We start from the raw sequence: 12,992 nt of genomic DNA on the forward strand, positions 1-12,992 counted from the left end.
CCTGGCAAAAGTCAAAAGCCAGTGGAAGCATTTCCCCCTCCTTCCCCTCTCCTTGCTTCACTGTTTATTGCTTATATTAAAAAAGCACTGAATCAAAAACTGTTTTGAACATGGACACACACACAGAGAACATAAACAGACATGCCAACCTTCCCCAGAGACCATTGCTCCTAACCCACCAATTCCCACAGGTCAGCCAGACCCTTATTTTGCAACCTTTTATCAAAATGCAACACCCTCCCTCCCAGTCTTTCCTTTAGTAAGTGTTGAAAAACCAAATTATTAGCAAACCTACCTGTCTATGCTCTGGGGTAACCTTACACTCATGGTTTCTCAGTGTCTCCACGGTTCCAGAATCCTGTAGCTTTGGTGTCTCGATCAGGATTGAAGCACTTGCAATTTTTAAGAAAGGTGAGAGGAGGGCCTCCCAACTTGAAGATTGAATCCTTTTTTCTCCAGTTCTCAGGACCCTGGTAACTGACGCTCCATTCTACTTCTACCAGTTAACATGGTCTCCTTTCTTAGCCCCTTTTCCCCTCCCCCCTCTTAAAAAAAACTGAAAGGAAAAGAGGAAAAACTATGACCTTCTTAGAAACCAAAAACCCAACCACAAATCTCTTCAAGGTTAGCACTATGGGCTAAAAAATGAATCACAGAAAGAATGTGCCTTCAAAATATCCTCTTAACTGCAAAATACAGATAAAAAACATCCTTTAAATCCAGTTTTCCCAGCTGTCCTTCTGTTGGCAAGAGATCCACTAGCTCCAAAGAGAAAAAAAATAATAATTTTCTGGTCTTTAATGCTTAAAATGACAACAGTAGATATATTTGAGGGAAGAAAAAATATGAATAAATCCTAAATGGCACTTGGAAAAAATCTAGCTGATTTGCACAGTAAAAAATAAAATAAATAAAACCATATAATAGTATATACACAACAGCACTCCTTCCAAGTCCAGCGCAACCCTGGGAACAAAATTTATAGATATCCTTTAAAAAAAAAAAAAAAAAGGCTTTTAAAGGTTTTGAAATTCTTAAATGAGTCAATTGCACCAAAAAGAAAAAACCAAAAAAACACACCTGAAATGCAATGCTTTTTACCTTTAAAATGGTAGCAATAATCACAAACCAAAAGGAATCTCTGAAAATATTCTCTCCTTTTCTTTTTCCTTTAAACTTGCAGGTTCCTCCACCTACCCTAGCCTGATTCTCAGACCCAGCCTACGTTCGGCCTTTTTCTGAAAGACAATTTCCTGAGTTAGTTCTGCTGTTCGGCTTCTCCACATCCAGGCTCCTAAAATTTCTCTCGACTCAGCCTCCATGAAACGGAGGTTTCGCTTCCTCCAGTTTCCCCTTCCCTCTCTCTCGCCCGGCCAGAAAAACTGCTCCCTTATTATTATTATTCGTTTGGATTATTATTGTGGATTTGAGTTCGGGGTGGGATTTTCTTCCACACCAGCCTCCTAGAACATCCGACCGCCTCGCTCCTCTCGGCCTCTCTTTTTCCTCCCTTTCCGCCCCTTGCCTAATCTCGCAGGCAGGAGCCCACCGTGGCTCGCGCAGGGCGGCCGGCCCGGCCTCCGGCTCCCGGCCGCACTCGCCCGCTCGCCCCACGCCCGACAGCCGCGCTCCGGCCTTCGCGGCCGCTCGGGACTCCGGGCTCAGGCGCAGGCAGGGAAGGCGGCGGCGGCTGCAGGCAGGCCGGCACGGGCGGGCGTCCGAATCCCGGCGTCGCGGCCGCGCTCGCCTCCTTCCGGGCCCCTTCCCCCTCAGCTCGCCGCTCGCTCGGGCGCAGGCCCGGCCGGCCGCCCCCTCCCAGCGTTCCCCTCCCTCCTCCTTCCCTGCGAGCCTTTCTCCTTCCCTCGCTCCGGCGGGGGGCGGGACCGCAGGCTCCTCCTCCTCCTCGCCGCGCCGCCCGCCGCCCGCCGCTCGCCGGCCTTTCCCCTCACGCCGAGGCGGCTGGGGGGCGGGGGCGGGGGCGGGGGCGGGACGCTGACCGCCCTCTCCTCGGGTCTCTCGGCCGCTGCTCCCGCCTGCCTACCCCCCCCTGCCCAGGCGTCCCTGCGCGCCCTGCCCCCCTGCGACCTCTCGCCGTCGCTGCTCGGCCGGTCCCCTCCGCGGCCCCTCAGTCGCTGGCCTTGCCCCTCCGCGCGGCCTAGCTGGTTCCCGGCTCGGCCAGGCCGGGCTCGCCGGAGACCCCGGCCTCGACCCCCGCAAGGCACCGCGCCCCGTGCCCCTCGCCGCCGCCACCTCTGATGCCTTCTCGCCGCGTTTCCGCGAGTGCTCTTCGCCTTTTTACTGACTTATGCTCAGGACCCGACCTTTGTTTCTTAGCCCCTTCCCACCCCGCCGCGGTGCCGCGCGCCGTGCCCCTCCCCGCGGGCACAGGTTTACCTGTGTGCGTTCGCGGGCATCACCCCTGCTCTCCCCGCCGCAGCGCACCCTCTCGCCACCTCTTTTATGATCGTATCTTTTCAAAAATTTGTCGCGGCCTCCGTGTGTGTCAGGAGTTCTTTTAACTGTTTTCTCCCGTTTCTGTGGCCCTTCCCACTTCTAACACCACCGACTTTGTGGGGAGACCCTTCGCAGTTTCCTCTCGGGTTGGTTTGGGCATCTTAATACCAGCCTGTGTGAAGTGTTTTTGAACTCTATGGAAGAGCCTTCCCAGGACAATTTTTCATAACCCCCTCTCGTAGAATCACTGTTTTTAAATCTTTCCAAGTAACACGACATTAGTCAGAAGGTCCCGAGCATTATGGTTAAAAATAATTAAAATAAAAAGGAAACTTTAGTATTAGGACCGGGGAGTTAACTTTGTCTTCCTATCTAGGTAGAGGCTATTGTAAAGTACTCTGCAGGCAGTGGTGTGTTTGCATATGTCCTCCCACTTCCACACTACCTGGATTGTTCTTGGAGTGAATATATGTATATGTAAATTTACCATACACATTCATAAGATCGGAGTGACCCCCACCAGTGTTAGAAGTGGTGGGTATGCAAATAGCAAGAGGAGAAAGAAACTAATAAACATCAAGTGAAGACCTATTATGAACAGGAGCTTCCTCTAAATTATATCAGGTTCAAGTTGGCAAATAAAAGAAGGACCTGCTGCCTTCACCCTATCTCTATCAGTCCCTAAGCTGAAACTCCCCCAAACAGGTGGTCTACCCAACCCCCCCATCTGAAGCACCACAGTCCAGATTGCTGCTGACTTCATTGTCTCGCCAAATGTGGACATTAGCTTTGTGGTGATAGACCAGTGGTCCCCAAATATTTTTAATAATATTTTCTTAATATGTAATATTTAAACAATTATTTACATGTATTTTATTACATACCTTATAAAACATACCCTAGTGTAGAAATATTAAAAGATTGAAATAAAGATAAAGTACATTTTAAAAATCATACTTTTTAGTGAAAGTTGATGGCTGTCATAATTGGGAAAGAAGCTTGTCAAAGATAGGTAGATTTAACTGGAAGAAGTACATCCTTGATTGCATTTATTAAATCATAATACTCATTTTCCAATCCATTCACCTATGAAGCAAAGACTTTTGTTTGAAATTCAACTACTAAATTTACATCTTAAATCAATCCCTCTTGAATGATTGGAAGGTGTCATATTTTTATATTTTTAACAAATGGGTTCAAGCCATTAAGAGACTTCATTTAGATTTTAAAAACAGGTTTAAAATTCTGTTTCCTAGTTTTTCAAGTGTGCAGGCAAAGGTTTTCATAGCTGAAACACATTGTTTTTGGTAATAAAAAAAATCACAACATAGGAACCATTTCCAATCATCCATTTTCAAAATGCTTTCTCCGTAAAGTATGTGTTTGTTTAGAAAATCAGTGACTTTCTTACTCAGCTACTCAGCGATAGACTGTCATCTTCATCTTGAAGGGACGGAGTAGGTGGAGTTTTTTTGTTCTTTTTGTTATTTGTTTTTGCTTTTGAAAGTAAGTGCTAGGTAGCATTCTCTTGACAGCCATTTCACAGAACAGTGTGAAACAAAAATGTGCTTCTCTTCTATGTTCAGTATCTCTGTTTAGGCCTTTCTTAGGCGATTGTCAATCTGCAAAGCAAAGATTTTCATGGTCATTCTCCCTGTCATTACAAAGAATTGTAAAGTTTGTAGCAATTAACAGGCTTGTTTTTGTCCAGTGGTTGGCACACATTCTAAAGAAAATGAATGTCAACTGTATTGTTAACCTCTGGTTCCTGGACATTTTTCACAGACTGCATGTGACCGATGACTTCTGACATAGTGACTAACTGAGAATGCTAGGTTTTTTAATATTAGTAAAGCTTCAATAATTATTTTTGCTATAATTAAATATTATGAGTGCATTCTTAAGTATTTTCCCTGTGCACACTATTTCATCTCCTTGCATACTCCACTTTGAAGACAATGGGGTGGCTTTGACAGGGTAGAAGTTAGCTGGCCATGTAAGTGAATTGCAAGTCTCAGTTTAGAAAACAAAATAGATTAGATTGTGCCCAAGGCAAACTAGGTTGTAGGAATCTGGAGGCAGCTGTTGATTAATAGAAAGAGTACTAGACTAGGAGTCCAAAGGACTGGGTTCATTCTGGGTTGTATCCCTTTCTACTTTTGTGACAGGCCATCTGCAGGTTGTAAGGATTTAGTAAGATCAAACATAGAATCTGTAAACTAGAGTGTTGGGCAGGAAAATCAGGATAAATGTTAGGAAGTAATACCTTAAATGAACATAGTCCTTTTAACTTTTCCCCACAGAACTCTTATTTTTGTTTTTGTTTTGTTTTGTTTTTGAGACAGAGTCTCGATTTGTTGCCCAGGCTAGAGTGAGTGCCATGGGGTCAGCCTAGCTCACAGCAACCTCAAACTCCTGGGCTCAAGCAATCCTCCTGCCTCAGCCTCCCAAGTAGCTGGGACTACAGGCATGCGCCACCATGCCCGGCTAATTTTTTGTATATATTTTTAGTTGGCCAATTAATTTCTTTCCATTTATAGTAGAGACGGGTCTCGCTCTTGCTCAGGCTGGTTTCGAACTCCTAAACTTGAGCAATCCGCCTACCTCGGCCTCCCAGAGTGCTAGGATTACAGGCATGAGCCACTGCGCCCGGCCTAGAACTCATTAATAGATGAATTCTTTCATCTGACCAACATCCTATGAGATAGGTAGGGCACTAGTTGTTATATGCATTTACATTACATTTAAGGAAACTATGGCACAGATAGGTTTTAGATAATTTGCATGAAATCCCATACTCGATACACCGAGGCTACAATTCATATCTGATCATCTTTAAGTGGTGAGAAGCAGGGAAAAAAATGCGAATATGGTCTGACTTTTATTTGCTAGGAGGGATTCTAGAAATCTAATAATTGAATAGCTGAGGGGGATGTGTGGTAGAAAACCTTGAATGATTTACAATGTGAATTCTAGAGAAGCAACTTCTCATTCATGGACAGACATCCTCAGCCAAAACTGGGTTTTGTTTTGTTTTGTTTTAAGAGCAATGGATTCCAGGTTGCAGTCATTCTCCTTCCAGGGTGTCGTTAAGGGACAGGCCTGGCACAATCACCTCTGGAAAGATAGTGCCACCATTTTATTGGAGATTTCTTTTTTTTTTTTTTTTAAGACAGAGTCTCACTTTTGTTGCCTGGGCTAGAGTGCCGTGGTGTCAGCTTAGCTCACAGCAACCTCAAACTCCTGGGCTCAAGCGATCCTTCTGCCTCAGCCTCCCAAGTAGCTGGGACTATAGGCATGTGCCACCATGCCCGGCTAATTTTTTCTGTATATTTTTAGTTGGCCAATTAAATTTCTTTCTATTTTTAGTAGAGACGGGGTCTCACTCTTGCTCAGGTCTCGCTGTCAAACTCTTGACCTTGAGAAATCCTCCTGCCTGGGACTCCCAGAGTGCTAGGATTACAGGCATGAACCACAGCGCCCAACCTATTGGAAATCTTTTATTCCTTTTAAACCTTTGTCAGTTGGGAAGATGATGTGGAGAGGCTTAATTAAGGTATTGTTTAGTCATAAGGCTGAGAAAATGCTATGGTTTGTTTTTTTTTTTTTTTACCTGATTTAGATTTCTCTAGAACTCCCTGAGTAGCCAGAATAACCAATCTTAAAACCTCTGTTACAGGTGTCATTTCATTGTCACTCAGAATATTGTGTTCATTCAACCTGTTGAGTTCCCAATAAAATTTTTTTTTGTTTGTTTGTTTTTTTTGTTTTTTTTGAGACAGAGTCTCACTTTGTTGCCCAGGCTAGAGTGAGTGCCGTGGCGTCAGCCTGGCTCACAGCAACCTCAATCTCCGGGGCTCAGCGATCCTACTGCCTCAGCCTCCCGAGTAGCTAGGACTACAGGCATGCGCCACCATGCCCGGCTAATTTTTTGTATATATATTTTTAGTTGGTCAATTAATTTATTTCTATTTTTGGTAGAGACGGGGTCTCGCTCAGGCTGGTTTCGAACTCCTGACCTTGAGCAATCCGCCTGCCTCGGCCTCCCAAAGTGCTAGGATTACAGGCGTGAGCCACCGCGCCCGGCCCCAATAAAATTTTAATATGAAGTAGTAATACCCCAAACATCTACAGCGCTTACTATGTAAACACTGTTCCAAGCAAACTACAAGTTTTAACCACTTGATCCTCTCAGCAACCTTTTGACTTAGGAACTATTATCACCGCCATTTTCAGATGGAAAAACAGAGGCCTAGAAAGATGAAATAACTTGCACATGGTCACAGAGGTGGGAACCCAGGCGGGCTGGCTCAGAGTTTGTGCTTGACTGTCACTGGATTGCCTCTTTGCTACAGACACTATGCCAGGCACTGGGGGAAAAAGATAAAACCGAAGACCAATGCATAGGCAGGACCTTCTCAGAAAGATAGAAGAGGAGCAAGGCTGACTGAGGAGAGACTAGGAAGGGTGGAGCTAGAAATAGAGTTCAGGGATTTAACTCCACAGTCCCTTAGAAAGTGCTTTTTCCCACGGTGCAATGACCAGCATTTTTTTTTTCTTATTGCTGCCAGTTCTGTGTCTCCCTTCTCAGTGTCCCTTGAGTTATTGCCCCCAAGGATTTGCTTCCTCATCCCTCTTGAGGGTCTCAAGGTATTTAGTGGAGAAAGAGTGTCTCACCTTAACTCCCACTGAGAGGAGGTGTGCATTTTCAGGGTCACCTCCCAGGTGTGCACTTCTGCCTCCCAAGCTTGGTACCTTCCTATCTGTGGTTACCTTAGAAACCAACTCTCTCCCATCACACCCCTAGTAACTGAAACGAATTGAATAACAGGGAAGGTGACAAGACAAATTGTAAAGGAAAATGTGTGAAAGAAAACCAGTTTTAGACTGAAGGCTAATATTTTAGGAAGTGGGTACGTTATGTGTGTTTTATTTCCTCCCAATAAGAAAAAGTTCCGGCTGGGTGCGGTGGCTCACGCCTATGATCCTTGCACTCTGGGAGACCGAGGTGGGTGGATTGCTCTAGGTAGGAGTTCAAAACCAGCCTTAGCAAGAGCGAAACCATCTCTACTATAAATAGAATGAAATTAATTGGCCAACTAAATATATATAGAAAAAATTAGCCAGGCATGGTGGCACATGCCTATAGTCCCAGCTACTCGGGAGGCTGAGGCAGAAGGATAGCTAGAGCCCAGGAGTTTGAGGTTGCTGTGAGCTAGGCTGACGCCACGGCACTCTAGCCCAGGCAACAAAAGTGAGAGTCTGTCTCAAAAAAAAAAAAAAAAAAAATTTAAAAATTAAGAAAAAGTTCCAAGGATCAAATGCAAGAAACAAAAAAGGTAGAGATGCCAAGGGGAAGATAATAAAAAACTGTCTGAGACCTGCTTTAAAAAGTTGAAAATAATCTTTTAAAAAATTTATAAAAACATTTTTATTGACATACAATAAATTACATATATTTAAAATGTACAATTTGGTAAGTTTTGATATTTCTACACATGGAACTGTCAGCACAATCAAGATAATAAATATATTTACTACTTCAAAAGGTTTGCTTTTGCTCCTTTTTTTTTTTGAGACAGAATCTCACTTTGTTGCCTGGAGTGAGTGCGGTGGTGTCAGCCTAGCTCACAGCAACCTCAAACTCCTCTGCTCAAGTGATACTATGTCAGCCTCCCAAGTAGCTGGGACTACAGGCATGTGCCACCATGCCCGGCTAATTTTTTCTATGTATATTAGTTGGCCAATTAATTTATTTCTATTTATAGTAGATACTGGGTGTCGCCCTTACTCAGGCTGGTTTCAAACTCTGACCTCAAGTGATCCACCTGCCTCGGCCTCCCAGAGTGCTAGGATTATACGCATGAGCCACCGCGCCCCGCTCTTGCTCCTTTCTAATTCTTCCCTCCCAATCCATCTCTCTGGATCCCCTCTCCCATCCTAGTCTCCATGTAATCACTGATCTGCTTTTTGTTTCCATAAATTAGTTTGCATCTTCTGGAATTTTATGTAAATGAAATCATATAATAGCTATCCTTTTTGGTATGCCTTCTTTATTCAGCACAATTATTTTCAAATTCATCTATGTTGTTGAGTATATTTATTTTATTTATTATTGAATGGTATTTTTAAAATTTTAATTTCTGACTGCTTACTGCTAGTACATAGAAATACAGTTGTTTTTGTATATTGATCTTATATCTTGCAATCTTGTAAACCCACTTAGATCTAGTGGGTGTTTTTTAGAGTCTATCAAATTATCTATGTAGATAATCATATTATCTGAGAATAAAAACAGTTTTATTCCTTTCTAATCTGCATTCCTTTAATTTCTTTTTCTTGTCTTATTGTGTCAGCTAGAACATCCAGTGAATGGTGGCGTGCTCAAATAAATGTCAATCAGTTAAGTTTGGTTGATAGTGTTGTTCAAGCCTCTTATACCATTACTGATTTTCTCTTTACTTGTTCTATCGAAATTTTAAGAAAGAGAAAAGAAGAGAAAGATATTATTGCTTAAACTCTTTACTATAATTATAGATTTGTCCCTTCTTCCCTTCAGTTCTATTCATTTTTGCTTCATATATATATATATATATATATATATATATATTTTTTTTTTTTTTAGACAGAGTCTCACTTTGTTGCCAAGGCTAGAATGAGTGCCGTGGCGTCAGCCTAGCTCACAGCAACCTGAAACTCCTGGGCTCAGGTGATACTACTGCCTCAGCCTCCCGAGTAACTGGGACTACAGGCATGTGCCACCATGCCCAGCTAATTTTTTCTATATAAATATCTTAGTTGGCCAATTAATTTCTTTTCTATTTATAGTAGTGATGGGGTCTCGCTCTGGCTCAGGCTGGCTTCGAACTCCTTACCTCCAGCAATCTGCCCGCCTTGGCCTCCCAGAGTGCTAGGATTATAGGCGTGAGCCACTGCGCCCAGCCTGCTTCATGTATTTTTAAACTCTGTTATTAAGTGCCTAAATGGTTAGAATTATTATATTTTCTTGATGAATCGACCTTAGAAGAAAGCTTCTAGTTTTTCACTGCTGAGTATGATGTTAACTTTGGATTTTTCGTGTATTGCATTTATCAGGTTGAGGAATATCCCTTCTTTTCTTAGTTTACTGAATGTTTTTTATCATGAAAGTGTGTGATCTTTTGTTAAATGCTTTTTCTGCATCAATTGAAATGATCATGGGTTTGTTTTCCTAATTGTAGCAATGAGATGTAGAAGTATTACATTGATTGATTTTTAATCTGTTGAAGCATCCTTGCATTGTAGGAAAAAATTGCTCTTCATTGTGGGATATAATCCTTTATTATGCTACTAAATTCAAAAAATATACGAAACAACAGTTCTCAAGAACAGGCAATGAAGGATAATGATTCCTGAGAGTTGGGAAACAAATGAGGTAAGCCCTACAGTTGCTCCAGCTTACTTCCTGGACAAAGTTTCCAGGCCGAGGGAGGTAGAAGTCCAGTGGTATCACTGAGTTGAGGAGACCAAGCTGAAAGTCCAGAAGAGCAATGTGGCTAGAGTTCCCAGGTCAGAGTTCCTTTTTTTTTTTTTTTTTTGAGACAGAGTCTGTTGCCCAGGCTAGAGTGAGCGCCATGGCGTCGGCCTAGCTCACAGCAACCTCAAACTCCTGGGCTCAAGCAATCCTTCTGTCTCAGTCTCCTGAGTAGCTGGGACTACAGGCATGCACCACCATGCCCGGATAATATTTTCTATATATTTTTAGTTGGCCAATTAATTTCTTTCTATTTTTAGTAGAGACGGGGTTTCACTCTTGTTCAGGCTGGTTTCAAACTCCTGACCTTGAGCAATCCTCGGATTACAGGTGTGAGCCACCATGCCCGGCCCAGAGTTCTCCTTTCTAATAGAAAGGAGATTGCTGCACAAAGAGAGGACTTCAGAGACCTGAAGAGGGTTCCTTTTGAGTATTCAACTAGTTTAGATCAATCCATGTATATGAAGAAATTACTCTAAATTGAGGAAAGAACTACCTGAAAGAATTAGAAAAAATAATCCTTTAAGGGCCAGGAATAGTGTCTCTTCTCACCAGCCAGAGTGAAAGATCTCATAATTCAAGGTAGAGTATACTAAAGGGTCTAACCTCAATAATAGGGGAAGAGGGGAATCACCCCCTAGACTACATATAGTCCTGATTCTACCTAACAAAGATTTTTTTTTTTTTTTTGAGACAGAGTCTCGCTTTGTTGCCCAGGCTAGAGTGAGTGCCATGGCGTCAGACGAGCTCACAGCAACCTCAAACTCCTGGCTCAAGCGATCCTCCTGCCTCAGCCTCCCAAGTAGCTGGGACTACAGGCATTCGCCACCATGCCCGGCTAATTTTTGTATATATATTAGTTGGCCAATTAATTTCTTTCTATTTATAGTAGAGACGGGGTCTCGCTCTTGCTCAGGCTGGTTTCTAACTCCTGACCTCGAGCAATCCGCCCGCCTCGGCCTCCCAGAGAGCTAGGATTACAGGCGTGAGCCACCGCGCCCGGCTCCTAACAAAGATTAAAAGAACAATCTGAAAGTTTCAAACTGTTTCCAAGAAAATTAACTGTATTCTATAGCAAAATTCAAGTATATAGAAATATAAAAATATCTAGCATCCAATAAGGTAAAATAATGTCTGGTATCCAATAAAAATTTTCCAGGCATATTGTCTAGGTGTGGTGGCTAATCCTAGCACTATGAAAGGCTGAGGCAGGAGAATCCCTTGAGGCCAGGAGTTTGAGACCAGCCTGGACAACATAGGGAGACACCATCTCTACAAAAAATGTTAAAAATAGCCAGGTATAGTGGTAAGCACCTGTAGTCCCAGCTACTTGGGAGGCTGAGGCAGGAGGATTGCTTGAGCCTAGGAATTTGAGGTTACAGTGAGCTATGATCAGGCCACTGCACTCCAACCTGGGTGACAGAGAAGCAAGAAATTATGGCCTATGATGAGGAGAAATATCAATAGATTAAAATGACCCAGAAATGATGCATACGATCATTAGTACACAGAAAGAATTATTATAACTGTATTACACGTGTTCAAGAAACTAAAGGAAAGACTGAGCATCGTAAGCATAAACATACAAGAGATTTTAAAAGAACCTAATTGAACTTCTTGGAATGAAATCTATAATGTCCAAGATGGAAAATACACTGGGGCCGGGTGCGGTGGCTCATGCCTGTAATCTTAGCACTCTGGGAGGCCTAGGCGGGTGGATTGCTCGAGGTCAGGAGTTCGAAACCAGCCTGAGCAATAGTGAGACCCCGTCTCTACTATAAATGGAAAGAAATTAATTGGCCAACTAATATATATAGAAAAAATTAGCCAGGCATGGTGGCGCATGCCTGTAGTCCCAGCTACTTGGGAGGCTGAGGCAGGAGGATGGCTTGAGCCCAGGAGTTTGAGGTTGCTGTGAGCTAGGCTGACGCCACGGCACTTACTCTAGCCTGGGCATCAAAGTGAGACTCTGTCTCAAAAAAAAGAAAAAAAAGAAAATACACTGGATATGATTAACAGCAAAATATACATAGCAGAAACTATTGAAAATGAAACCTGAAGAGAAAAAAGACTGAAAAAAATAGAGTATTAGTGAGCTATGAGACACTTCAAGTGGTCTAATATACATTAATTAGTCTCCAAAGGAAAGGAAAGAGATGAGGGAACAGACAAAATTATCTGAAGAAAGAACAAAAATTTCCAAATTTGATGAGAACTATAACCCACAGATCCAAGAAGTTCAATGAACTCCAAGCACAAGAAACTAGCAGAAAACTACACTAGGCACAATATAATTAAATTGCTTAAAACAAGTGATAAAAAGAAAATTTTGAAAGAAACCAGAGGGAAAAAAGACACAATATATAGAGAGGAATAAAGATAGGGATTACAGCAGATTTATCACTACCGAAAAGTTGCAAATTATAAGACAGTGAAGCAACACCTTTAAACTCTTACCCCTTAATGCACCTGTTCTCCCTCTCTCTCTGTTTCTCTCTCTCTCTCTTTCTCATTAAAACCAGCATTGTCTTCACTCCTCCAGTTTCTCCAGTCTATCAGCCTAGATTCATGATCCATCACTTTAATAACTCTCTTATCAATACCCGCAAATCATTACTCCCTTGTAAACTTCAACCCTAGAGCAGTCCCTCTGTTCTCCTTTTCTGATCCTATATCAGAATGTGCTATGTGTGCTGTCCTATATGTGCTGCTAAGGACTGCTGGACAGTCACCCAACCATGGAATTTAAGTACAAATATATAGACTCTTCCCTCTGCTTGATTCCCTATGATCCTGTGCATTTCTCAGAGGTAGCAGCTCCTCCCCTTCCTCCCTTAGAAGCTATTATAAACTTCCACTGCTTGCTTCAAGTGTTCCCCTCTATATCCCTTCTCACTCTTGTTTTATTAAAATAAGAAAATGAAGTTATAACTCATGCTCAATGCTCACCCTCAACCATAAGGTTATTCTGTACTTTTAAACCTCTCTACCTTACAATTTGTCCTCAAGTCTCAGTGAGGACTTA

The 12,992-nt window shown here is 42.7% G+C and overlaps 2 protein-coding genes across 13 annotated transcripts in view; one reads left to right on the top strand and one right to left on the bottom strand.

Annotated features, from left to right (window-relative positions):
* Positions 1–1,840, bottom strand: part of ARHGEF11 (Rho guanine nucleotide exchange factor 11) — a 116,976-nt gene extending 115,136 nt beyond the window's left edge. For 9 of the 12 annotated variants that reach the window (XM_012767671.2, XM_012767668.2, XM_020284980.2 and 6 more), the window contains exon 1: positions 296–1,840. In XM_012767671.2, the coding sequence (XP_012623125.1) occupies positions 296–327 (32 nt within the window). In that variant the 5' untranslated portion in view covers positions 328–1,840. The remainder of the gene's footprint in view (positions 1–295) is intronic. The other 3 variants (XM_012767673.2, XM_020284978.2, XM_020284976.2) reach the window with 1 other exon arrangement.
* The window catches only part of LOC105873096 (SLAM family member 8-like), a 215,728-nt gene that overhangs the window by 57,332 nt on the left and 145,404 nt on the right, over positions 1–12,992 (top strand). The window lies entirely within an intron of this gene.

The sequence above is a fragment of the Microcebus murinus genome, chromosome 2, assembly GCF_040939455.1.
Source record: "Microcebus murinus isolate Inina chromosome 2, M.murinus_Inina_mat1.0, whole genome shotgun sequence".
NCBI classification, from domain to species: Eukaryota; Metazoa; Chordata; class Mammalia; order Primates; family Cheirogaleidae; genus Microcebus; species Microcebus murinus.